This window comes from Rhinoraja longicauda, chromosome 4, assembly GCF_053455715.1.
Source record: "Rhinoraja longicauda isolate Sanriku21f chromosome 4, sRhiLon1.1, whole genome shotgun sequence".
NCBI classification, from domain to species: Eukaryota; Metazoa; Chordata; class Chondrichthyes; order Rajiformes; family Arhynchobatidae; genus Rhinoraja; species Rhinoraja longicauda.
The window spans coordinates 64,254,472-64,281,798 of record NC_135956.1 but is presented as its reverse complement, the minus strand read 5'-3'; the positions used below and the strand labels follow the sequence as shown (position 1 = coordinate 64,281,798).

The window sequence follows — 27,327 nt, the reverse complement described above, 5'->3', positions numbered from 1 at the left end:
TCCCCTGGTTTTATGGTATACATGGGGCTCTTACCTGCCCCTTGGCAACCAATCTGCCGTTCTGTTGCAGTCATTTTTCTGTTTTTGTGAAATATCTCCTGCTCTTTCGCAGCTCATCTACATTTAGGTGGCTGCTCCCCATTTTTTTGGTAGTTTATCTCCTGCTCTTTATACAATGTCCTCCCCAGCTTTGCTGGCTTATATTCCAATAAAGATTGTTTAGTTCCCACTATTTTATCTTCCTACTTTATCTTCCGCTCTTTTGAACGTGTCCAACTCTTTTGCAGATGATCTCCAGCCACTTTATAGTTGATCTCCTGTTCTGTTCTTTTCTTCCTTGTCTTCTACCATGTGGTAACTGTTTCCTGCATTTATGTTATCTTGTTTGTTTGCAGATGATCTTCCTATTGCTTTATGCCATATCGACTGCTCTTTTCATAGCTTTAACTGTTTTTTTGTTGTGGCCTGGATCTCCACTCTTAATGGTATTCTAATCTTTTGGAACTTTCTTTCTAATCACGTATAATCCTGATCTTTAGTTTATATTCCATTACTTTGTAGCTGATTTCACATGTTTCACATGTTTTTACCAGCTTTTTTTTATTGCTGCTGTTCTCTCATTCTTCTGCAGTCACCACTATCTTTGCCAGTTTCCTGCTATTATTGCTCCTCTGATGTTTATCTTTATTTTTGTTTGGTTGGTGATCTCCACATTTGTTGCTTATCTCAATAGACAATAGACAATAGACAATAGGTGCAGGAGTAGGCCATTCAGCCCTTCGAGCCAGCACCGCCATTCAATGCGATCATGGCTGATCACTCTCAATCAGTACCCCGTTCCTGCCTTCTCCCCATACCCCCTCACTCCGCTATCCTTAAGAGCTCTATCCAGCTCTCTCTTGAAAGCATCCAACGAACTGGCCTCCACTGCCTTCTGAGGCAGAGAATTCCACACCTTCACCACTCTCTGACTGAAAAAGTTCTTCCTCATCTCCGTTCTAAATGGCCTACCCCTTGTTCTTAAACTGTGGCCCCTTGTTCTGGACTCCCCCAACATTGGGAACATGTTTCCTGCCTCTAATGTGTCCAATCCCCTAATTATCTTATATGTTTCAATAAGATCTCCTGCTGCTCCTGCTCCTTGTAGCTGATCTTGACCTCCCTGTCGAAAGTAGCTCATCTCCTTTTTCTCATGATTGTTTGAAATTCATCAATTGTTCTAGAAAGTGTAATCCCTGGGCAGCTTGGTCCTTTATCATGTTAAGACACAAAGTGCCGAGTTACTCAGCGGGTCAGGAAGCATCTCGGGAGAACATGGATAGGTGATTTTTTTTGGGGGGTGGGGGGGAGCGGGGAGGTGTGGAAGAAAGCTAGGAGAGGAAGGGTAGGACAAAGCCTGGCAAGTGATAGGTAGCTACAGGTGAGGGGAGTATTGGATAGGCACATGATTGGACAAAGGCCAGAGATGAAAAGACTAAAGGTGCAGGATAATGATAGAAGAGTTACAAATGGTGAAGCCAGAGGAAGGAGTAAAGATGGAAAAGGAGGGCCGAAATGGGTATGACCAGGTGGGACAAACGGAAGGGAGGAGAGGGGGATAAAAAGGCGGGGGGGGGGGGCAGGTGCAAGGAAGGAGTGGGGTGGTTTTGGTAAGTTAACTAAAATTGGAGAATTCAATGTTCATACTGTTAGGTTGGAAGCTACTCAAGTGGACTATGCAGTGCTTTTCTTCCAGTTTGCATGTGACCTCAGTCTGGCATTAGAGGAGGCCCAGGACAAAAAGGTCAGTATGGGGATAGGAAGAGGAGTTAAAATGGTTTGCAGCCGCGAGATTCAATAGGCCTTGGGGGACCAAGTGAGTTTATCATGTTCTCCGGTAGTTTATCATGTGCTGCTTTGTAGCTCATCATCTGCTATGCTGTGGCTATATTGAAAATTATCTACTAATCTTTTCTATAAATCCTCTTCTCTTTTATCTCCTAATCTTTTGTGGACAACTTCATTCTTTTTAGTAAATGTTCTCCTGTGTTTGGTAAATAATATTCCAGCCTTTTGTGGCTGGTTTCCCATTCCCATGGTGCTGTTCTCCTGCACTGATACAGCTCGCATGTTCTTTTGCAGCAGCCCTCTCTGTTTTTGGTGGAATATATCCTACAGTTTTGTAACTGGTCTCCTACCCTTATGGAGCTGATCTCTTGCTCCTTGTAGCTGATCTTGTATTTGGTTGTGGCGTATCTTTCTTATTTATCTTGTGTTCTTTAGTATCTGACTTCCTGCATATTAGTAGCTTGTCTCTTGCTTCCATTGTAGATTATCTCCAGCTCTTTTGTAGCTAATCTCATACTCTTCCATTACTTATCTTCTCTGCTTTAGTGGGTTGTCTCTTGCTCTTTTGTAGTTTATCCCCTGATATTTGGTGCTTATCTTCTCTCTTATAGCCTCTGTCCTCTTGTTTTGCAGCCGAACTTCTGCTCTTTCGTACTTTATCTTCGGCTATATGGTAGCTTATCTGTTCTTTCATATATATATTGCTCTTTTGTACCTGACCATCAGCTTTTTCCAAACTTATCTTTATTTCTTTAAAGGCTGATTGCTTGTTCTGTAGTTGGATTCCCTCTCTCTTTTAGCTTGTTTTACTCTTTTACAACTGATTTCCTGCTCCTTTGCAGCATATTTGCAGTTTGCAGTGCTCATTTCTTGGTCTTCTGCGCAACGTTCCAGTCATTTGTGGCTAATTTCCTTTTAGTTTTGTTATGTTTAGAGATACAGCATGGAAACAGGGCCTGAGGCCCACTAAGTCTGTGCCGACCAGCGATCCTCATTACTCAAGCACACACTACACACTAGGGACAATTCACAATTTTTACCAATTAACCTATAAACTTGTATGTCTTTAGAGTGTGGGAGGAAACCGGAGCACCCGGGGAAAACCCACATGGTCACAGGGAGAACGTACAAACTCCGTACAGACAGCACCCATAGTCAGGATCGAACCTGGGTCTGTGGCGATGTTAGGCAGCAACTCTACCGTGCCGCCCTTCATTTTCTGTTATAGCTAAACTCCAGCTCTTTTTGAAGCTTAAATCCCTGTTTTAGCAGAGCTCTCACTGTCCATAGCAGTTCTCCTACCATTTGTAATTGATCTTTTTTCTACCGAACCTTGAGATCCTTCTTGGCGTATTCCCTGTTCTTTTGTAGCTGACATGCTGTTTCAAAGCTAATCACAAGATCTTTTGTTTCAGAAGTCATGATAGTTTGTAACTGGTTTCATGTTCTACTGTAACCTGTGTCTTGTTTACTGCCTAGGAAGGAACTGCAGATGCTGGTTTACACCAAAGATAGACACAAAATGCTGGAGTAACTCACCAGGACAGGCAGCATCTCTGGATAGATGGAATGGGTGACATTTTGGGTCGAGACCCTTCTTCAGACTTTGAAGAAGGGTCACGACCTGAAACATCACCCATTCCATCTATCCAGAGATGCTGCCTGTCCTGCTGAGTTACTTCAGCCTTTTGTGTCTATCCCCTGTTTATTGCACCTGATTTTGTGCACTTTTGTGTCCGAGCTCAATCCATAAATTTGCGGATGACACCACCTGAGTGGACCTGATATCAAATGATGATGAGACGGAGTACAGGAAGGAGATTGAGAGCTGTCACCTGGTTGCAAGACAACAACCTTTTCCTCAATGTCAGCAAGACAAAGGAGTGAAGTGGTACACATACCCCTGATGGTGCTAAAGTAGAGATGGTTGAAAGCTTCAAGTTCCTACGAGTAAATATCACCACCATTTGTCCTGGGTCTCCCATATCGAGGCAATGGCCAAGAAAGCACACCAATGCCTCAACTTCCTTAGGCTTTGGAAATTCGGCATGCCCCCAACAACTCTCACCAACATCTACAGATGCGCTGTTGAAAGCATTTTATCAGAGTGCATCACAGCATGGTTTGGGAGCAACTCTATCCAAGACCAAACAAAATTGCAGGGAATTGTGGATGCAGCCCAAACCATCATGCAAACCAACCTCCCTTACATTGACTCCATCTACACGACGCTGCCTTGGAAAGGCCACCAGCGTAATCAAAGAACGAGTCTCACCCCAGACATTCCCTCTTCTCCCTTCTCCCATCAGGCAAGTGGTACAGAAGTGTGAAAAAAAGCATATCTCCAGATTCAGTGACAGTTTCATCCGAGCTGTTACCTGGCAACTGAACCATCCTATCACCAACTCTACAGATGCGCCGTTGAAAGCATTTTATCGGATTTTATAGGATTCTGGAACTGAAACATTAATTGTTTCTCTTTCCAGGGATTCTGCCAGATGACTGGATCTGAGTGTTTCCAGTTTTCATTTTGATCTTCAGTAGCTGATCTCCATCTGCTCATGTCATCTATTCCTTTTCTCCAGAGATGCTGTCTGATCCGCTGAGTTACTCCAACTTTTTGTGTCTATCCTTATCTACTTTTATTGGATTTGTACTGATTTATGGCTGATTTTGTACTCTTCTGTATTTCATTCTCTGCTCTCTTGTCACTGACCTCTGGTCTTTGGCCGCTGGTCTGTATCTCTAAGCTTCTTAGCTGATACTCAGTATTTTTATAATTGGCCTCCAGCTTCTGAAGTTGAATTTTCCCTATTATATAATTAAGCTCTGTTTCTTTTGATACCCCAGCTCTGTTGTAGTTGAAGGCACGAGAGGCTGCAGATGCTGGAATCTTGAGCAAAATACTAACCTGTGAAGAACTCGGTGGGTTTGGCAGCTTCTTGCAATTTTGTAGCTGACCTCCTGCTCTATTTTAGTTGATGTATAGCTCTTTTGAAGTTGAACATCCAGATTTTCTTAGTGTCTCTTGTTCACTAGCTGATTTTCTTAGTGTCTCTTGTTCACTAAGTTTGCTGGTTTATAGATTGAGTCCTCTTTTTTTTGGCCGCCTACTGACTGATCTTTCATATCCTCGCACCTGGTCTTTTGTAGTCGAGCCCTTGTAACAGGTTTCCTGCAATGTATTTCTCACTGTTTTGTGACACATTTCCCCCTTCTTCATAACTGATGTCCAGGTCATTTCCAGTTGATCTCTGACTCTTTTTGAGCAGTTTTATCACTGACCGATGGCACTTATAGCCAATCCTTTCTTCTCATGTAACTGATTATTTGCTCTTTTATAGTTTTGCCTGTTTACATTCACTTTGTATCTGATTTCCTTCTATTCTGCAGCTGGTCACCCTCGTGTAAGGTAGATGATCCGGTTCTTATTTGCAGATGATCTTCTTTGAGCTCCCACATTTTGTAGTGACCTATTGTTCTTTTGTAGTTTATTTCCTGCAATTTTGTAGCTGATCCCCTGCTCGTTTGTAGGTGCTCTCCAGTTGATCAACTGTTTGCATCTGAATTCATCAACTAAAAATAGATGTGTTCACATGATTCAGTACGAATCCCCTGCTCAGTTGTCACTGACCAAGCTCTGTTTCGGTAGCTGAACTCCTGTCCCTTTGTATAAGAAAATAACTGCAGATGCTGGTACAAATCGAAGGTATTTATTCACAAAATGCTGGAGTAACTCAGCAGGTCAGGCAGCATCTCAGGAGAGAAGGAATGGGTGACGTTTCGGGTCGAGAAAGAAGGGTCTCGACCCGAAACGTCACCCATTCCTTCTCTCCTGAGATGCTGCCTGACCTGCTGAGTTACTCCAGCATTTTGTGAATAAATACCTCCTGTTCCTTTGTAGTTGATCTTGCTTTTTTTTTGCCCTACTTCCCATTCTTTTGCAGTTACATTGTACAGTTTTGCATTTTATTTCTTGTTGCTTTGTAGCTGATCACCTGTTTTTTGGTAGTACACAGATATAGCAGATGTTCCTATTAAAATTGAAGTGTTTTGAACCAGGATCAGAGTCTCAAAATAGGGGGTGCACCATTTAGAACGGAGAAGAGAAGACATATTTTCATCTGGATGAATCTTTTCATCAGGGTGAATCTTTGGAATTCACTACTCACGAGGGATGCAAGCGTTTAGTCACTAAGTGTAATCAATAGATTTTTAGAAATGAAGAGAATCAACTGATATGGGGTTAGTCCAGGAATTACCTGAGGTAAAGGTTATTGACTGGAGGGGCTGTATCTCATGTTCTTGTGTTCCCATTCTGACATTTTTGTAACTGATTTCCTACTCATTTGTACCAAAGCTCACCTTTTGTGTTAGCTGATCATCCCTCTTCTGTATCTTATATTATGTTATGTTATCATATCATATCATATACATACAGCCGGAAACAGGCCTTTTCGGCCCTCCAAGTCCGTGCCGCCCAGTGATCCCCGTACATTAACACTATCCTACACCCACTAGGGACAATTTTTACATTTACCCAGCCAATTAACCTACATACCTGTACGTCTTTGGAGTGTGGGAGGAAACCGAAGATCTCGGAGTAAACCCACGCAGGTCACGGGGAGAACGTACAAACTCCTTACAGTGCAGCACCCGTAGTCAGGATCAAACCTGAGTCTCCGGCGCTGCGTTCGCTGTAAAGCAGCAACTCTACCGCTGCGCTACCGTGCCGCCCGTACCGTTCTTTTGTATCCATCTTGTACTTCTGTGGCTACGTTTTTGGTGCTTTGTGTCTGAGTTTATAGTGTTTTGTAGTTGCTGTCCTCTTCTGTAGTTTATTCTCTGCTCTCTTGTTGATCTCTGTTCTTTGGACGCTGATCTGTCTCTCTAAGTTGGTGGCCTTTCTTAGCTGATTCTCAGCATTTTTATAACTGGTCTCCTGCTTCTTGAAGTTGAACGTTCCCTATTATATAATGAAGCTCTGATTCTTTTGTAGATGATATCCAGCTCTGCTTTATTTTCTGTTTTGTCTACATCTTCTAAAAGTTAATATTTAATTCCAAAGCTTGGTCACTGTTTAACCACAGCAGTGTAATGATTATTTTGATCAAACCCATTTATTTCTGTACATGCCATTAATTCATTTGTTTTATTAAGAATGGTATATGATTTGAGATAAAGATGTTTCAGTTTTGTCTTTGTACCATTTTTCCCTGCTCTGACTCCAATTAATTTGCTCAAATGCATTGGTCCTTCCTGATCCAATCTGCTAATTTTGTTTTGCTGTTTTGCTACAACTCTCTAAATTTCCTCTCTTGAATCCGACACCATCTCCATTCTCTCCCTACCTTTACTATTCAGTTTCAAGCCCTTTCTGCATCCCTAGTTATCTGATATAATCAGCTGGTTCCAGCCTAACCAAGTGTGGACCATCCTGATGGAAGAGTTCATTCTTTTCTCAGCACTCGTGCCAATATGCCAAATTGATACACTTCTCAGTAACAGTCTTTGACTGTGCATCCAATTCTCCGATCTTATGAGTGGCTCAGATAGAAATCCAGATTTTGGTCATCTTTGTAGTTCGGCTTTTTTAATTGAGAGCCTATATTCCTCAAACCCCCCTTCTTTGTTCTAACAATGTCCCATATAGATCTTTCCACTTCCATGAAAATCAAATACCATATGTTATTTCTTTCTGCATTTCAAGTTGCTCTCCAGCAGCGAGGAAACGTTGTTCACCAAGCTACAAGACCGATTTACATCTTCCATACCAGATTTCCCTCTCTTTTTAGTTGCTGCTCGTTAGCTGAGCTGCTCTGATCTACAACTGCTTTGTAACGGCTGTATGGCTAATTTATAGAAGTTTCTCCCGTTTTTTATCAGTGGATCATCTGCTCCTTAATAGCTGATCTCCTTGTCTTTCATAGACAGATTACATGCTTTTTCTCTGCCAATTTTCAGTTCATTTGTAGATGATCTCAGGCTCATCAGCAAGATAAAAAACCGCGGATACGGAAAAACACACTAAAACCGATTACTTTTCACTGATTTGTGGATGATAGCCTGATCCTTTTGCTGTTTTCCGTCATTTTTAAGTTATTTACCTTGCAGCCAATGTTCTGCTATTTTACAACATATTTCCTGCACTTTGGCATATCTCCTGTTTTTCTGTAAATGGCCTTCCTCATCTTTAGTTGCTGATTTCCCAGAGTTTTGAGTCTGAGGTCATTGACTTTTGCAGTCTACTTTCTTTACAATTGCAGCTCATCTTTGATTTTGGTCTGCCCTGAGCTCATATTCTTGCTTTTTCTCCTTTGCTCGTTCGTAGATGTTCTCTTGTTCTTTTGGAGGCTATCCCCATCTTTTGTAATTGATCTGCTAATCTTTTGAAGCACATGTTGTACCCTTTTGCAATTGTTGTCTTGCTCTTCTGCGGCGCATTTTCAGATTTTTAGTCACTTTTGTATGTACTGTTTATGCAGCTATTATATCTTTTTATTTTTTAATTTTTTATATAAAAAAATACTTTATTCAAATAATAAATATCATTCACAAAACATATTCTTAAACAAGCCCATCCGACATTTCCGGAGGTTACATTTGGTACAGACATTCACTTAAACATTTACTTACATTTAGACATTTACCCAGTATCCCTTATTTGGAGGGGCGTCTCTCTCCACCACACCCTGCCCCCCATGTCCAGCAGCGGAAGGACCCTAGACTGTGGTCCTCCCCCACAGGGCCTTAGCGTTGGCTGCACCAAGCTTCAGTGCGTCCCTCAGCACGTACTCCTGCAGTCTGCAGTGGGCCAGTCGGCAACATTCCTTGACGGACAGCTCGCTCCGCTGGGAGGTCAACAAGGATCGGGCAGACCAAAGAGCGTCTTTCACCGAGTTGATGACCTTCCAGCAGCACTCGATGTCAGTCTCGGAATGCGTCCCTGGGAACAGTCCGTAGAGCACAGAGTCCTCTGTGACGGAGCTGCTCGGAATGAATCGTGGCAGGGACCCCTGCAGACCTCTCCAGACTCTCTTGGCAAATCCACACTCTTTGAAGAGGTGGGCCACCGTTTCCTCTCCGTAGCAGCCGTCCCGAGGGCAGCGTGCGCTGGTAGTGAGGTTCCGGCGGTGCAGGAAGGATCTGACTGGGAGGGCTCCCCTCACCGCCAGCCAAGCCAGGTCTTGGTGCTTGTTGGTGAGTTCTGGCGACGAGGCATTTTGCCAGACAAGCTGGGCTGTCTGTTCTGGGAACCACGCCACAGGATCCATGGAGTCATTCCCCTGCAGTGCCTGCAGGACGTTCCGTGCTGACCACTGCCTGATGGACTTGTGGTCAAAGGTGTTGGTCCGGAAGAACCTGTCCACAAACGACAGATGGTTCGGCAATGTCCAGCTGACTGGCACATTGCGTGGCATCTGCGCCAGGCCCATCCTTCGCAACACCGGGGACAGGTAGAACCTCAGCAGGTAGTGGCATTTGGTGCCCACGTGCCTTGGCTCTATGCTCCGCCTGATGCAGCCACACACGAAGGTGGCCATCAGAATGAAGGCGACGTTGGGCACGCTTTTACCCCCGTTGTCTGCCGACTTGTGCATTGTGGCTCGTCGCACCCGGTCCATCGCCGACCCCCAGATGAAGCGGAAGACAATAGACAATAGACAATAGGTGCAGGAGTAGGCCATTCAGCCCTTCGAGCCAGCACCGCCATTCAATGCGATCATGGCTGATCACTCTCAATCAGTACCCCGTTCCTGCCTTCTCCCCATACCCCCTCACTCCGCTATCCTTAAGATCTCTATCCAGCTCTCTCTTGAAAGCATCCAACGAACTGGCCTCCACTGCCTTCTGAGGAAGAGAATTCCACACCTTCACCACTCTCTGACTGAAAAAGTTCTTCCTCATCTCCGTTCTAAATGGCCTACCCCTTATTCTTAAACTGTGGCCCCTTGTTCTGGACTCCCCCAACATTGGGAACATGTTATCTGCCTCTAATGTGTCCAATCCCCTAATTATCTTATATGTTTCAATAAGATCCCCCCTCATCCTTCTAAATTCCAGTGTATACAAGCCCAATCGCTCCAGCCTTTCAACATACGACAGTCCCGCCATTCCGGGAATTAACCTAGTGAACCTACGCTGCACGCCCTCCATAGCAAGAATATCCTTCCTCAAATTTGGAGACCAAAACTGCACACAGTACTCCAGGTGCGGTCTCACCAGGGCCCGGTACAACTGTAGAAGGACCTCTTTGCTCCTATACTCAACTCCTCTTTTTACGAAGGCCAACATTCCATTGGCTTTCTTCACTGCCTGCTGTACCTGCATGCTTCCTTTCATTGACTGATGCACTAGGACACCCAGATCTCGTTGAACTCCCCCTCCTCCTAACTTGACACCATTCAGATAATAATCTGCCTTTCTATTCTTACTTCCAAAGTGAATAACCTCACACTTATCTACATTAAACTGCATCTGCCATGTATCCGCCCACTCACACAACCTGTCCAAGTCACCCTGCAGCCTTATTGCATCTTTCTCACAATTCACACTACCCCCCAACTTAGTATCATCTGCAAAGACGGCCCGGGTGATCCCCTTGGCGTGGGAGGGAGGGACGGGCCACACTTGCGCCAAGTACAGCAGCCCCGAGAGCACCTCACACCTGATGACCAGGTTTTTCCCCGTGATGGAGAGGGAGCGCTGCTTCCACAGCTCCAGCTTCTTCCCCACCTTGGCTATCCGCTCCAGCCAATTCTTGTTACATGCCTCAGCCTTCCCGAACCAGATCCCCAGCACCTTCAGGAAGTCAGGCGTGAGGTGACTTCATATGCAGCTATTATATCTCAACTCCATCTCTAATGTAGCTGACCTCCTGTTCTCCATGCCCGATCTCTTGAGCATTTGTAGCTGATCTCCCTCTCATATGGAAATGATTTGTTGTTGTTTTGCGTCTATGCTCTGGTTCTAGCTGTGTAGGAAGGAACTGCAGAACCTGGTTTAAATTGAAGATGTTTTGGGTTGAGACCCTTCTTCAGATTGAAGAAGGGTGTTGACCCGAAACGTTACCCATTTCTTCGCTCCAGAGATGCTGCCTGTCCTGCTGAGTTACTCCAGCATTTTGTGTCTATCTCAGATTATAGCTGTTGCCTGTTGCTTTAGCTGCTGATTTCCAGCTCTATTGCACCTGATCTTTTGTAACGAGCTCATGCTCTTTTGTATGCGATCTCCTATCTTTTTCTTGCTCTGTTCTGTTTTATCTTCTGCTCTTTTATACTCTATTGTAGATGATTTGCTGCTCTTTTCCAGCTGATCTTCTGCTCTTTTGTAACTTTTTCTTTCGTAGCTCATTTCTTGATGTATTGCAGCTTATCTCCTTTGCAGCATAACCTTATAAAAACATATGAATAAGAAGGAGAATGCCATCTGGCTCCACCATTCATCAACATCATGGCCATCCTTCAATCTCTTCTCCATTTTCTTACACAAGCTCCATATCCCCTCATTGTCTTATTATGCTGGAATTGTCAATTTCTGTTTTGAATGTCAATTATTGAGTCCTAGAGTTCTACGGAGTAGAGGATTCTCATCTTATTCCTTTATTCTAAGACTTTGATCATTAGATCTAGACTCTTCATCCAGGAAGGGCATCCTCTCTAGATCCACCCCGTCAGGTCCTGTAAATGTCAACGATATCACTTGTCATTCTTCTAATCTTTAGAGAATGTATGGCTGGTCTATCTCTTCTCACAACAAAGAACTGGAAATAAGGCAGAGAGGAATTGGAAATTCCTTGGCACAATTAGCCTTTTTCAGAGACGGAGACCAAATTGAACCCCATTCTCCAGGTGCAGTGTCACCAGGCCATATATAATCCCTGATCTTAAATCCTCTTAGAATAAAGGCCAAACTAATTTTTGCTTCCCTAATTGTTTGCTTTACCTGCATATTCGTTTTATGAGGCATTGAGGATAATTTCTCAATACCAACATTTCCAATCTATTTCTATTTGGACAATACCTTGTTTTTCTGGTCTGTCCACCAAAATGGGTAACATTACATTTTTCCATCTTATCAACTTTTCCAATGGTATTTTCTTTACGAAGATTAATATTCTCATAAAATCCTTGATTTTCCCTAAACCCTTCATTTTCTTGTGTCTCTGAGAAATGTTTTATATCATCTTCTGTGAAGACGGGCACAACTTATTTGTTCAAGTTCTCCATCATTTCCTTATTCCTGATATCTGCAGTTCTGATCTTTTTTTTAACCTAAATTGATTAGCTGATTTCCTGTTTCTGATAGCTAATTTACTTCCATGCTTGTGTGTTCTTTTTAACCAATTTCTCTCTCTTTTGTAGCTCATCCTGTTCTTGAGCAGCTAATCTCCTACTCTTTTGGAACTGATCAATTGATCTTCAACTCTTCTCAGTGATCTCTCCCACTTTCTCAATTTCCAATTCCTCTCTGCCTTATTTCCAGTTCTTTGTTGTTGCTTTCTGTTCATTTGTAGCTGTCCCCCGCTCCTTTGAAGATGATCTCCTGCTGAACTCTTCTTTTCACATTGCTTATTTCATGCAGTTTTGTAATGGAATCTATATCTCTTGTACATTTGATCTCCCTCTGTTGTGGAACTCTTGATCATTTATATCTCATCTGTTGGTCCTTTGCACCTGATCACCAGCACTTTTATAAAAGATCATTCACTGTCTTCTCGTTAATCATCCATTCTTTAGTACCTGATCACCCATTCTGTAGTATCCGCTCCCCTGCTCTTTATTAGCTCCTCTTCCAGTATTGTATAGCAGATCTCTCATTCTTTTGAAGGTGAGTCCATGCTCACCTGGAGCTGATCTGTAGATAGACACAAAAAGCTGGAGTAACTCAGCGGGTCAGACAGCGTCTCTGAAGAAAAGGAATAGGTGATGTTTCAGGTCGAGACCCTTCTTCAGACTGAGAGTCAGAGAAAAGGGAAAGCGAGAGATATAGACGCTGATGTGGAGAGATATAGAACAAATGAATGAAAGATATGCAAAAAAGTAACGATGATAAAGGAAACAGGCCATTATTAGCAGTAGCCTCGGTGAGAACCAGAACAGAAAATGAGACTCAACAAGACGATTTTGAAGCTGGTACGACTTAGGTGGGGGAGGGATGGAGAGAGAGGGAATGCAAGGGTCTTTCCCCCATTTCCCATTTCGACATCACCTTGTGGGATCTAATCTAAAGCCTTCGAAAAGATCATATATCACATTCACTTATCATCTCTATGAGACAAATCATCAAAGTACCCCAATATATTGGACAAATAGCAACTCCCTTTCATAAAGGCACATTGACGCTGGTTAATCATATTATTATATCAAGTGCCTTTCTTTCATATTTAATATTGGAGATGCCATGCTCATTAACTTCCAGTAATATTATTTTACGAACACAGGAGTTTCCCAGATCACAGAGGACCTGACTTAAAGGAATCTGAATTTATGCAAATTCTCCCATACATTTTTCAAGCATTTTCCAAGGTAGTTATAACAATAACTTCCATGGTATTCCTTGGTAACTAGATATAGTATATCAAGTGAGGTAGGTGTCAAGAGTATTTCATTGTCACATTCACTGGGAACGGAACGGAATGTCATCTGGCTCTTCTTGGGCACTGATATTATTGATGTCCTTTTAAAGCAGATCGAGGCCATGGATTGAAACAGTGAGAGGTTGAAGATGCCCGCAAATGTCCAACCAGTTGGCCCACGCAGTTTTAAGAATGTGCCCAGATACACCATCGGGACACGGCACTTTCTGAGGGTTCACCCTCAAGTAGAATCTTCTGACAATGGCCTCAGAAATTGGGATCACTGTGTCATCGGGGAAATGAGGACTCGTGGAGTTATATCTTTGGTCTCCTTTTTATAGATGGTTCAAGAGTCAGATGGTTGTTGGGAAGAAGCTGCTCTGAACCTGGAGGTAATGGCTCTCAGGCTTCTGGACCTCAAGAGAAGTGAAAAGTGTTTAATTGCCACATGTACCGGCAACGATACAATTGAATTCTTATTTGCTTTAACGCAACATTCCCATTTATGCAATAACACACAAATAACTGTACAATAATCAATAATACAATAGATGAATAATCGGTAACCAGACAATAATATGCAAAACAGAAGTCAGCCTTGCAACCAAAACAAAGTCCATAGTAGATCATAATTGCTGAGGTAGTGGATGATGTTGTGCAGTGGTCAAGAGCCTGATGGATGCTGAGAAGATACTGTTCTGGAACCTGGATGTCATGGTGCATCACAGTAAAATCATGGTTCACGGTTTACCTTCATTGACTTTCATTTGTACTATGTGCTTGCCACATAGTTCTAGGATCTTAGGTTGCAAGATGAAGGTTTGTCATAGATAAATCAGCCATGGCAAGGTTTATAAATCTCCTCTACACTTGTGAAATTTAAATTGTCCAACGTTTTCTTGACAAAGCACAGAACAAGGGCATTCCACGATTGTTGCATAATATTTTCCACTGTTCTTTACCTAATGCTTTCCTGGTTCACCTTTCAGGTGATTGGTAAAATAACTCCACTTTGATGATCTCGAGCTCTTTTGCATCTAGTCCCCTTGATCACCTTGCGCTCACATGGCTCCTTCATAGCTGATCACATTATAGCTGCAAGAAAGAATTTTGTTGTTCTATCTCAGACATATGACAATAAAACACTCTTAATCTTGACTCTTTTGACTTGTTCTTTTGTAGTTGATCCCTGGCATTTCTGTAGTTGTAGTCTCACTCTCTTTTCTAGGTGTTCACTCTCTATTTCATGGGTGATCTCTACTGTTGTGACTGATCTCTGTCTCTAATGTAGCTCCCTTACTTTTACTTTGCAGTTGATTTCATGCCACGTTGTAGTCCTGTTTTTTTCGCTGCCCTCCTGCACTTTTGCGATTGAATTTGCATTCTTCTGATGCTTTGGTCACTTTCTTTTGTAAATATGTCCCACTCTTTTATAAACATAGCACAAAAAGTAAGGACATTTGTGTTTGGTAGATTATTTCTTTGTTGTAACAATGCTTCTTGGCAATAAATCTTATACCGTTGGAAAGCCTGTTTATTTCCCTTTTAAATGGTGCCACATTTGTAAGGAACATGCATTTGGGTTGCGCCCATGAAAAATTTGCCAAATCTTCTCTGCCAATGCCAAACAGCTTATTCTGCTGTTGCTATTGACTCTTGTTTTGAGCTTCTGCTACCCCCAGGTGCTGACAATCAGGTGCCTGATTGGTACCTGATTGGCAGCATCTGTGAGCATGGGCCCTGCTACAGTGGTCAGTAGGTGTCTGCTCCAAGAATCGGCATGCCACGTTTAACTGATCTGGATAGGGCCCGTGCGATAGGGCAACTTCAAGCAGGTGTTCTGCAAAACCAAGTTGCGGCATTATTTGGAGTGAGCCCTAGTACCATCTCCAAAGTGAAGGCCAAGTTCCATATAACGGGGGATGTCAGAGACAGGCCGCGAAGTGGGCGTCCCAAGAAGACGACACCCGAAAAAGACCGTTTCCTCACCCTGTCAGCACTTAGGAACCGTAGGCTGTCTTCTACAGATTTGCAGTCAAGGTTTGCAGGATGATATGGCCGACGGCTCTCTGCCCAGACAATTCGGAACAGACTGCACGCAGCCGATCTCCGGTCTCATAGGGCTGCCAGGAGGCCTGCCATGACTGCCCTTCACCGTCAGGCCCGTTTGCGCTGGTGTCGGCAACACGTGCACTGGAACCTGAACATGTGGAGGAACGTTATGTTCAGCGATGAGTCCAGATTCTGCCTACGGCAGTTGGATCATAGGGTCAAAGTGTGGAGAAGACGCGGAGAACGCTATGCTGATTGCTGCACCGATAGAGTAACATCTTTTGGTGGAGGCAGTGTGATGGTGTGGGGCGGCATCTCCCTCACTGGAAAAACGAGGCTTGTCATCATTGGAGGCAATCTCAATGCAGAGAGATATCGAGATGAGATTCTGCAACCAGTGGCAATCCCATATCTCCACAGTCTGGGACCGAACTCTATCCTCCAAGATGACAATGCTCGCCCCCACAGAGCAGGGTTTCTCAGAGACTACCTCCAGAATTTGGGAGTGGAGAGGATGGAATGGCCTGCCAGCAGTCCTGACCTCAACCCCATTGAACACTTGTGGGATCAGCTTGGGCGTGCTGTTCGTGCCAGAGTGACCAACACAACCACGTTGGCTGACTTGCGACAAATGCTGGTTGAAGAATGGGATGCCATCCCACAACAGTGTGTGACCAGGCTGGTGACCAGCATGAGGAGGAGGTGCCAGGCTGTTGTGGCTGTGTATGGTTCTTCCACACGCTACTGAGGCTCCTGTTTATTAAATGAATAAATTGTTAAATTGCCAATATGTCTTGTTTCTTCAGACTTCAATCATCCAATCCACCAAACAACACCGAACAAGAGTCAATGGCAGAATAAGCTGTTTGGCATTGGCAGAGAAGATTTGGCAGATTTTTCATGGGCGCAACCCACATACTCAGCTCTGCTGCTCATCCCACAAATGCATGTTCCTTACAAATGTGGCACCATTTAAAAGGGAAATAAACAGGCTTTCCAACGGTATAAGATTTATTGCCAAGAAGCATTGTTACAACAAAGAAATAATCTACCAAACACAAATTTCCTTACTTATTGTGCTATGTTTTAGTTCATCTCTGAATTGTTCCTGGCTGAGCCCATGCACTTTTGTAACTAATCTGCTTTGTGTAGCCGGACTAATGGTCTTTTAAAACTGCTTCTTGAACCTTTGTAGTTATTCCACTGTTCTTTGGTAGGTAGCCCTGCTCTTTTTGTAATTGATCTCTGCTCTTTTGAAACTCATCTGCTCACCTGTTTGAGTTCACTTCTCTTTTGCTCTGATTTGCTGTTTTATAAAGTGGATCTTGTTGGATTGAATTTCTAGATTGGTTTGGGATTTGTTCAGGCACATCGCTGTTGAATGACAGTCAGGGAGGCTCCGCACATGTTAAGAATGCTGCTTCTGCACTTATAGCCTGTAAACGGCTTTGGTCGTGTATATGTTAATGAAAATGACAATAGTCACATCTAATGGTGATCCTTGCACACTTACTGCAACTATCTGGTGTCCTCCTATATTAATTAAATGTAGGTCCTGAAATGAATATTGAGGTGTTTTTGCAACGTACATGATGTCTCTCATTGAAATTTGATCTTGTAACTTAGACATATGATACTGTACAATCCAACTTTATGGCACATATATTTTCTGTTATATTTTTGTATATGGTACCCTGTTTTATTTATGTGTTGGAGGGATGTTTCCTTATTTAGCAGCTTGCATTTTGTTTACGGGAAATTCCGTCTTTGTGGTTTTTGTGTATGAGACTTCTCATTTCATTCTATTTATATATAGCTTATTAAATCTTGTGAATTCTTCAGCTGCTCCTTTTACGTACATTCTTTCTCTTGTATGAATTACACTTTAGAAAGGGAAATTTGAATGTAAGGGAGGAGGTATAAATAGTTTTATCGATTAATCTGCAATAGTCATAGATTCAATATAATCATAGATTCAATGATTCAGCAAATAAAATTACTTGAGTTTATATTTCTTCCAGTTCAGATATTCAAGTAGCATGCAAACTTGTGACTTTAACTGCTGGAGCTGCACAAATATGCATCAATATGCTTGTCCTGAAATCTAGTTTGACTGTTATTCTATAATTTAAAATCTGTCAATTCAAACATTTACAGAAAATCCTGGAAACACTCAGCAGGTCAGGCATCATTTGTGGAAAGAGAAACAGAGGTAATGTTTCAAGTCAGATGCTGTCTGGCCTTGCAAATGTTCCGAATATTTACAGTCTTTATTTTAGATTTACAACATCTACAGATTTTTTGAATTTCATTCAACTCAATTTTTTTTTTCATAAAGCTGATAACTTTGGAATATGTTTTGCTTGAAAGACCATGTACACTGCATTTTGAAACTTACAGGTACAATAACATAATATTCATACTGTGAGCTGACTGTCATTATCTATAAATGTGTATTCTTTAAGATTACCATTTAACTTGCATGACCGGGCCGAATAGATTTAAATCATGAACTTAAATAAAAGTATTTTGATCGAGATCATTGAAATTTCAATATCCATTTTCCAACTTCATTTTTTCAGTCACTTCCGTATGTTCGGAATCAGCCACTTGGTGATCGGTGTATTCATACCAATTCAGTGTTAGTGAACAGATTAAAATGTACTGGATGAAAACATGAAAAATTTAAACAATGGTCAATGTAAGGCTGAAAGCTGCGTTACTGTTAGCAGTAGAAAGAGAATCTGCTGGAGAGATAGGTGCCGTGGCCGAGAGGTGCCTGCAAACCCTTCATGTAACTGGCGGATTCCATCACTTTGAGAAAATTCATATGTAACTGCTTTGTGGTGAAACTTCAGGACATGCAAATTTGTTCAAGCATTTGTAACAATTCCAAGAAATGTCTGCTAAAATCTTCTGCAGGTTTTACGTAGATCTTCCTGCATGTATCATACAAAAGTTGTGAGTTAAATGAGGCATAAAATTTGCTACTGGAAATTCAGATATGGCACCTGGAACTAACTTAGATTGCAGGGATTTCAGAACAACTTTAATCTCTATTTTATTAATATTTTATTATTGAGACATGTGCTATATATAGCTATACACCTTCATCCATCCCACTCATCATCCATCTTTGTGGTCAGCTAAAGGACATGGCTGCAATAACTCTCGCTGTCAAAATGTCCCTGAGAACAATAATGTAAAAGGAAAGTGAGAATTAGATGGAAGTAACTCTGGGGGTGGGGTGTGAAGGCAGTAAGTAGATGTTCACTCATGCATACTCTTATTGATTGAGTTACATTTACACATATATTAAACCACTTTCTAGCATAGATAAGTGAGCTTCAAAAGGAATTTACTCATCCGTATCCTTTAGTAAGATCAGTGCAGGGTGAGTATCAAAGTTAAACAGAAAATACTGGATAAATACAGCACACAAGGCAGCATCTGTGGAAAGAGAAACAGTGCCTGTAAGTCTTCAGCATGTTGCAGATCAAAATATGGACTATTTCTCTTCCCACAGATGCTGCCTGACTTACTGTGTTTTCCTATCATTTTTTGACTTTGAGACCAGCATTTGTAGTTTTTTTCAGCAGCCGAAAAATGAATCTGCTTCCTAATTAAAGCATTAAAGTAGCATTGTACTTTCAGCTAATGCTTTTCAAAAGTTGTAGAAGGATCATGACTGAAAATTTGCACAATAGAGTAGGTGTGCTTTTTTAATTCGAGCACAGCCTTGTATGGCAACTGGTGCATATTATTACATCCATCCATCCATAGTAATTTTGTGCAGCTACTGACACATGACCAGTAAATCAAAGGCAGCTGATAGAGATCGCTGAAACTGCAGTAACCATTTTCCAGTGTCAATTTCCACTCGTTCAGGTATGTTCTGAATCAGCATTGCTGCAGTTTGTGAAAGGTTGTGTTGTGTGAAGAATGGCAAACAAAGCAACAGGAGAAGGAAGTAAATGTGCTGGTAGGAGCCTTAAAATTCGGGTGGAAGAGATCCGCAACAGGAGAATGGCTTTTGGCACCAGGGGTTCTCGGAGGCCATCTATTACAACAACTAGACATGTCTGGCAGTAGGTGGTTCAGGAGCTTATTGCAAGAAGCTACACCCAGGAACAAGGAGCAATGCAGGAAGAAGTTCATTTACCTCAAGTGATGCTGGAAGGTGAGATCTACACCCAATATATGCTCCTGATATGTCATTAGGTCAGTTGTCGTTAGCTCCCACACAATGACCACATAGATAACAGCTCTTCCTCCCTCACGCTGACAGCCAGATGTTGAAAACCCTTTGTCCCTTCCACCCTTTCTCCACACCCACTGACAGACAGACATTGAATGACCCTCCCTTTCTTCCCCCCCCTCCCCCCTTCACAATCACCAAGAGACAGACACTGACACACATTGATGAAGCAAGACAAACATCTCATGGGTCCATCTCATTAATCTGCCTCTTTGTCTTACAGGCAAAGGCCGCATGCAACCGCCACCTGTCAGGGCAGACAGGAGGGGGGCCCTCTCAGGCTACGAGACTGACCAGTCTGGAGGAGAGGGTCCTCTTCCTCATGGACAGCCGAGCTCCATGCCCCAGTGTCAGCAGAGCAAGTTAAGAATCTGCCTGGTATGCATTTATTTCATGATTATTCAACATAACTCGCCTATTGAAATGACCTCTATGTTTGAAATGTGTGTTGGCCACTTTACACAAAGGGACAATGCATGGAGTGTTACCGTGCTATTGTTTCTGTCCTTATAATTGCAGGCTGACGAGAGAAACACCCCTCTAGTCTCGAGGCCCACGAAGAGGAAGAGGAAAAGGTGGAGGAGGAGGAGAGGTCGGAAAATGACAAGTATGCGGCTGATGGGGAGCAGGAAGGATGCCTTGCATCATTGCATGTATCCCTGCCAGGCAACAGCTCAGAAACTGACACCACCAAAGCAGATTATAGTTTAGAGGGGTGGGTTCAATGATAGGAGTCACTTAGCACAAGTGGGTTGCAGGCAGGCAGCAAGGGATAGGAGATTTAATATATTGGCTTGCTGGAAGCTAATTCCGCATATTATTACTGGAGAAATCAGCTGGGGCCAAGAAAGGGAAGCATTCCAGAGTTGGCTGGTCAGGATGTATAGCGAAATGACAGATACACCATCTGGCCTGTCACGCTGAATACAGGAGGTAACCAGGAGCATAGATGAATCTCGCTCAAATGCTTTGCAGACAGTAGTGAAGCAGCAGGGGAGCATCACTTCTACTCTGGAGGCAATACATACCTCTAGGCCAGCTACCAGCAATGTTCCAGAAATGCAATCAATGATTGAGCAGGCTTCAGCTTTGATGGAGATACAGTTATCTCAGTCCAAGTGCTTCAGAGATCTGCTAATTAACATTGATCTCTAATGTGAGCAAATTGCTATTCTTCAGGAACTGAAATGTGCTTCAAGTAGCCATTATGGAGCAACAGGGATATTCCAGGAATATGCTATCTTCAGTTGGCAGACGTCTGGTTGGCTCTTATGACAGTAAAGTGATGTGGATCACAGCAGATCTGAACGGAATTATCCTTTCAGTCGCATGAGAATCTTAGTGGCACTGAGGAAATGGAAGTCCTTTCTTTATCCCACCACCATTGGACTTAACTAGTGCTCACCACCAGATTTTCTAGATTGTTGACACTCAAAGTGGAATTCAATAATAGAAACCAGCCTTCACAGGCGTATTCTTGGAGGGTATCCATCACTGATATCTGCTTCTACTACATTGGAAAGATAGTAGCTTTCCAGTAGTTGGGCACCAAGGGAGTATGACAATGTCGTCGTAGCATTAACAACCCACTTGGAAAGCAGGCACAATTAGAAGCACTAGATATCATTAGATTATAGAATGACCAGTAGCTTTTACATATATTTTGCTCACGTTGCCTGAAGTAAAAGAACTTCAGTTTTAAATAATTATCCTCTGATGCTTAATTCTGAAAAGGTTATTTTATTTAACCTGAACATCCAATGTAAAAGGGAAGTATTTAGCTTAGCATTGACGGGAAATGCTGAAATAAATTTGACTCCTGCATTATATTCATGGGCCTTCTAGTCTAAAGAACCAGATGAAACCTTCAAACCATGGCAAGAGATGACAACTCTTGACAAACATGTGAGCAAGGTGTTTTGTTTTAATCATAATGAAAGATAAGGTTGTGATTCAACCTTGAATTGCTGCATTGTGGCCAACATCTTATCAGTGAGCATGGGTGAGGCAATGCAGTATTGTTTCTGATTGCTTGCACTCCCCATCAGAAAGGTTTTATGTACTATCCCTGATCATTTGTCTCTGTCTCCCATGGTCATAGAGACTTCCATCAAGAATGGCATGCATACCAGGCATAGGCAGATACAATCCATTCATAACATTTTGCATTTCATTTGCAGAAACTCTTACCATTGGTAAATCATGCTTGTAGAGGTCTAAGCATTAAATTAATTGCTGCACGACACCACAGTGGTATCATTCCCAACATTATTCCATCATTATGAACTTCTTGTTAGAGAAAGGTAAGGCACTCAGCTGTAGATACATTAAGAGATCCTGAGGGGAACAGACAACATCTAATTTTCCCCTTCATAGCAAGTATTTCAATAGTTGTCTCTCAGGTATAAATAAGTAACTTAAAGTGTGGAAAAGGAGGGCCGATGTTTCCAAGGCTCTAACTTTAAAGTCATCTCAGTAGTTAATGTAATCATGCAGTCTTCACTTTAAGGGATCAATATTTGCCAGTTATACTTCAGCATGGTATGTAATCCAAGAGAGAAATGATAAATCAAATTTAATTGGTTGCATATTACTTGTGAATTGACCCTGGCAATGGATCTATTGAGCCAGTTGTCTTCCACGCTTTTTAAAGATGCCACTTGGTTGATGTTTGAAAGACTAATTATTGAAGTAGCCATCTTCATGAGAGGATTGCTCCTTATGGGACAGTGTGATGCAGGTGTAATGCAGTTAATGTTGCTGTGAACTTTCAGGCAGACATCACAGAGGAGGCCACCTTGAGGCACATAAGAGGCTGGGCATGCTTGTGATGTGTGGGCTAATCTTTGAACATCAAATACTGAAATTTTAAGTCTGCTGACAGAGGCTATAGACTGGGAAAGGCAAGCCCTGCATTCAAATGTTGACCATCTCTATTGAAAAGCAGTGGACTAGATTGGTCTACTGGTGAAGACTATAAAAAAAAAACATGCTTCTAATTAATAAAGTTAAAATGGTTGTTGTTGTGATATGTGTCTATAAAAAGGCAGCAAACAATGAAACTTTGACCATCGTGTGAACTTATGATCTGTTAGATAATCCTCATGTCTTGTGAATGTTGCCAGAGATAGGCAGCTTTTCTCTCCCTTTCTTTCCTTCTGTCTTCTTGCTCCTGCTCCATCTGTCTTTCCTGTTGTTCCTCCTCTTGTTGGAAACTTACAGGGAGGGACTCTGGGCTGAATTGTATAACATCTAGCAGACAATGACATAGGAAGTCCTTTCTGACAAGTACTGGAAAGCAGCACAGAAAACACAATCTTAATCTGAGGATGCTAATGTCGTACTGGCTTCCACGCATAATGCAACAGAATTACTTGACCAACAGACAAGACACAGGTTGGACAGATGCGCCCAATGTTACCGAGGAATGGAAGGGAATTGCAGAGGTTCTTTTTGTCACAAGCTTTAAATATCTCTTAGAAGGGTCGGTGCCAAGTTAAACGATTTCAAATGATGCCCACTGGTCAAAAAGGAAGGAGTGATGAAACCCAACAATTGTAGGAGTTGGCTTAATGTTAGAAGTTAGAAATTTTTAGAGATAAAATTAAGTTTTGCTTTTGAAAATCTAGCCAGATCTGTAAAAGACAAATAGAGTTTGACCAATTTAATTGTGAATTATTTAAGAAAATAATGACATTAATGAAGATAGTGTAGTCAACATGTGCAAGAATTTTCAAATGGTATCCAATGAAATGAAATATTAAAATGTTTATTAACAAACATACCTGCATTTTTAGAGCATTTCAAAACATCAATATATCCATTTTCATTTTAAGGTCTGTGTAGTATTTCTCATTGTTGTAATTCTACAAGTATTTGGTATTTGTACATTGGTTTCAGGATGCAAACATCCACAGGCTTTGGTGTAGCAAGTGATGAATCACCATTCTCTGCATTAATTAGTGGGTCTCAGACATGGATGCATTAGGTCAAATAAAGAGCAGAGGGCAAACAGACTGGGGCAAGTAGTTGTAAGCAGGCCATATTCAAAGAGGAGGCCATTTTCAACGAGATTGTGCAGACATCCAATCCGATAGTCATAGTCACACAGCATGGAAATAGGCCCTTTGGCCTAATTTATCCACGCCGACCAAGCTGCCCCATTTACACTAGTCCACCTGCCAGTGTTTGGCCCATATGCCTCTAAACCTTCCCTGCTATGGACCTGGCCATGAGGAACAATGTGCGAAACATCTGCGCTCTGTTTGTCCTTGACATGATCTGTCCCTTGCGGTAGCCACAAACGCAACATCAGAGCAGTGCAAGAACATCGTTTCAATCTTTACATTTGACTGTGGTAACAGAATTTAATATCTCTAGCACTTACCAAGATGGAGCTGGACTTATTTGCATAGTTTTGCAGTATGCAGTCTGACACTGTATAAGAAAGATCATTGATGTCAAATATACTTCATATTTTTTTGCCAGATGCAAGTAGGTGAAGCAAATATTTGGGTTCACTATGATTATAGCCAGCTCCATGGTGCAGCAGAGTTGTAAACATTATCTTGTGAGCATTTCTGCTCTTCTGTACACCTCTGTTCTCCATCACATCTAAAATAGACTACAGCCGCTGTGTATGACTGGAGGCAGCAAACCATGTCTGCCAATCACCATTATGTTGCACAGCCATCATGAAACAACTCTTCATTCTGCAGCTGAGTCTTCACTGCAAAGCAAATGGTTACTCTCAGCAACCAGATTTTCTTTTGCCTCCAGTATGAAACCCATCAGGACATTTTCAAGCCATGAATATGTGTACACTTCTAAACTATGCTTATAATGAAAACCATGTTGCCAGATGAAATGCAACCAAGATTATGCCGATAAAATGCTTCCTCTAACTGGAGCTCAACAACATATGCTAAGACTCATGCTAGTCTGCTGCAAACTGCACAACACTGATGTCATCTGGGCGTTTACTTTCCAACAAACTGAGGCACACTAGGAAGAGTGTGGTAAAGGAAGGAAAGAAAGAAAGAGGAGCTTGGTGTGATGCTAAAAAATGCAACCCATTTTTGCTCTATCCAATGGCCAAATAGCTATCTTTCTTCTGCCTCAGGTAAAAACAAAAAGGTAAATGGTCCAAACCAACTTTATAAATGCAACCATGACATATTGCTTGCAAAAGTAAACTGACTGCCCCTTGCATAAACCATTAGTATCTGTTTTTCTAGCCCCCTTGCTACTACAAGACGGTATCTCAGTGAGTCGTATAGAGCATGGCTTGTGGTAGGTTTCTGTCTTTTCATGGAGAAGGCTGCAGATGACCTACAGAAGATGGAAAATCATTGTATCTAGAAGGTATGCTGAGAGTGACAGCATACTGGCGGAAAGTCAACACAAGGTCACTGGCAGGTGGCAGTGGTGGAAGAACAAATATCTTCTCTCCATTATAGGACAGCTGGCTTCTACATGCACACATCCAGGATAGAATCTCAGTGATAGTAATAATCTTTAGGAGGAGAGATTGCTGGACAGCTGGTATGTGACAGTAGTCTAAGTTTCCAGTACAGAATTCAGATGTTGTGCAGCTCATGATTGTTTTGCAGTGAAGTTCAAACTCAACATAATAGTTTGCCTGAGATTTGTGAATGGAGTTGTTCAGCACTTCCATGGTGAAAAGATTGGACATTAAACTCTGTGAAAAGTATTTTCCGTGATGCTTTTGAACTCTTCTTCGCCACCAAACTCTGGATTTCTGGCACCAATGCAGCAGAAATTCTGCATCAGTAAATCCATTAAAATCCTCATCTGAGTGCCACTCAGCAGAAGTCATGTGTAATCTCAATTTATGCAGGCTGCCACATGGCCCCAGCATTGGCAGCAATTTTCCTTTGAACATTTATTGGTGAAAATGTGCTAAAGGAGTACCGTGACCGAGTTTCACTGATGAGAATGGTTTGTGCAATGAAGTGTGCAATTAGAATCATGAAAGCCAGTTTCTTGCAGATTTACGTGTTAAAATCATGTACTTGTTACTTTATGTATTTAACTCTTGACTCTTGATTATATTCTGACGGATAAGATATATATTTATATGGATAGACAGGTGCTGCGTAGGGATATTCAGTATGGTTTTGTACGTGGAAGATCATATCTTATGAATCTGATTGAGGTTTTTGAAATAACAACCAAAAAGCTTGATGAGGGCAAAGCAATTGACGTTGTCTCAATGGACATCGGCAAGGCATTTGATCAGGTTCTGCATGGTATGTTGCTCTGGGAGGTTAGATCGAATGGTATCCAGGGAGAGCTAGCCGACTGGACAGAGAATTGGCTACATGGACGGAAGCAGAGGGTGGAAGGTTATTTGTTGCACTAATGGTGTGCCTCAGGGATCGGTGCAGGGCCGATTGTTTTTTGAGGTTTATATCAATGATTAGGATGAGATGTAGAAGGCATGATTAGTAAGTTCGCAGATGACATTAAAGTGGGTCATATTGTAGATTGGCAAAAATGGTTATCAAAAATGACAGCAAGATCTTCATAAAGGCAAGGGGGCTGAGGAATGGTTAATGGAGTTTAATGCAGATAAGTGCGATGTGTTGCATTTTGAGAAGTCCTACCAGGACAAGACGTTCACACTGAATGGCAGGGTCCTGGGTAGTGTTGTAGAGCAGAGGGATCTAAGAGCACAGGTACATAGTTCCTTCAAAGTGGTATCCCAGGTAGACAAGGTGGTCAAGAAGGCTTTTGGTGCATTGGCCTTCATCAGTCAGCGTATTGAATGTCGAAGTTGGGATGTTATGTTACAGTTGTACAAGAAATTGGTGCATTTGGTGTATTGTATTCATTTTTGGTCACCCTGCGATAGGAAAGATGTTGTTAAGCTGGAAAGAGTGCAGAGAAGATTTTACAAGGATGTTACCAGGACTTGAGTGCTGGAGCTATAGGGAGAGGTTGGGCAGACTAGGACTTTATTCGTTGGAGTGTAGAAGGGTGAGGGATGATCTATATAAGATGTATAAGATCATGAAGGGAATAGATAGAGAAGATGCAAAGACTTTTAACCAGAGTAGAGGAATCAAGAGCTAGACGTTGGTTTAAGGACAGAGGGGAAATATTCAATAGGAACCTGAGGGGCAACTTTTATCACACAGAAGGTGGTAGGTAGTGGTAACTGCCAGAGGAGGTAATTGAGGCAGGTATTATAACCAGAGTTATATGTGGACTGATAGGAAAGGCTGAGAGGGATATGTGCCAAGCGCAGGCAGGTGGGATTAGTGTAGATGGGGCATCTTGGTCGGCATGGGCGGGTTGGGCCGAAGGACCTGTTTCCGTGTTGTATGACTCTATGCCTCTATGATTACGTGCATTTTACAGCCCAATCTTTTGCAATGGCAGGAGCTCCGTGTGAAGGAGCGACTTTGAGGCAAATTTTCCCAAAATTGATAATGCAAGTTGATGCAAGTCTCTCAGTCTGTTGGAGATGGCAACTTGGCATAGTGACTTGACACAAAGAAGTGGTTCATGTTTTTAGCATGTGTGACTTCAAGACTCTCTGTGGAAATCCCAGGCCAAGCGGCTTAAATAGAAATCGAACCATCAG

The 27,327-nt window shown here is 42.3% G+C and overlaps 1 protein-coding gene across 7 annotated transcripts in view; it reads left to right on the top strand.

Moving 5' to 3' along the window:
* zfpm2a (zinc finger protein, FOG family member 2a) overlaps positions 1–27,327 on the top strand; it is a 493,657-nt gene that overhangs the window by 152,901 nt on the left and 313,429 nt on the right. For 2 of the 7 annotated variants that reach the window (XM_078397878.1, XM_078397876.1), the window contains exons 3-4: positions 19,939–20,093; positions 20,235–20,322. The exons of 3 other annotated variants lie outside the window; for them this stretch is intronic. In XM_078397878.1, coding sequence (XP_078254004.1) covers positions 19,939–20,093; positions 20,235–20,322 — 243 coding nt within the window. The remainder of the gene's footprint in view (positions 1–19,938; positions 20,094–20,234; positions 20,323–27,327) is intronic. 2 more of the 7 variants (XM_078397877.1, XM_078397879.1) reach the window with 2 other exon arrangements.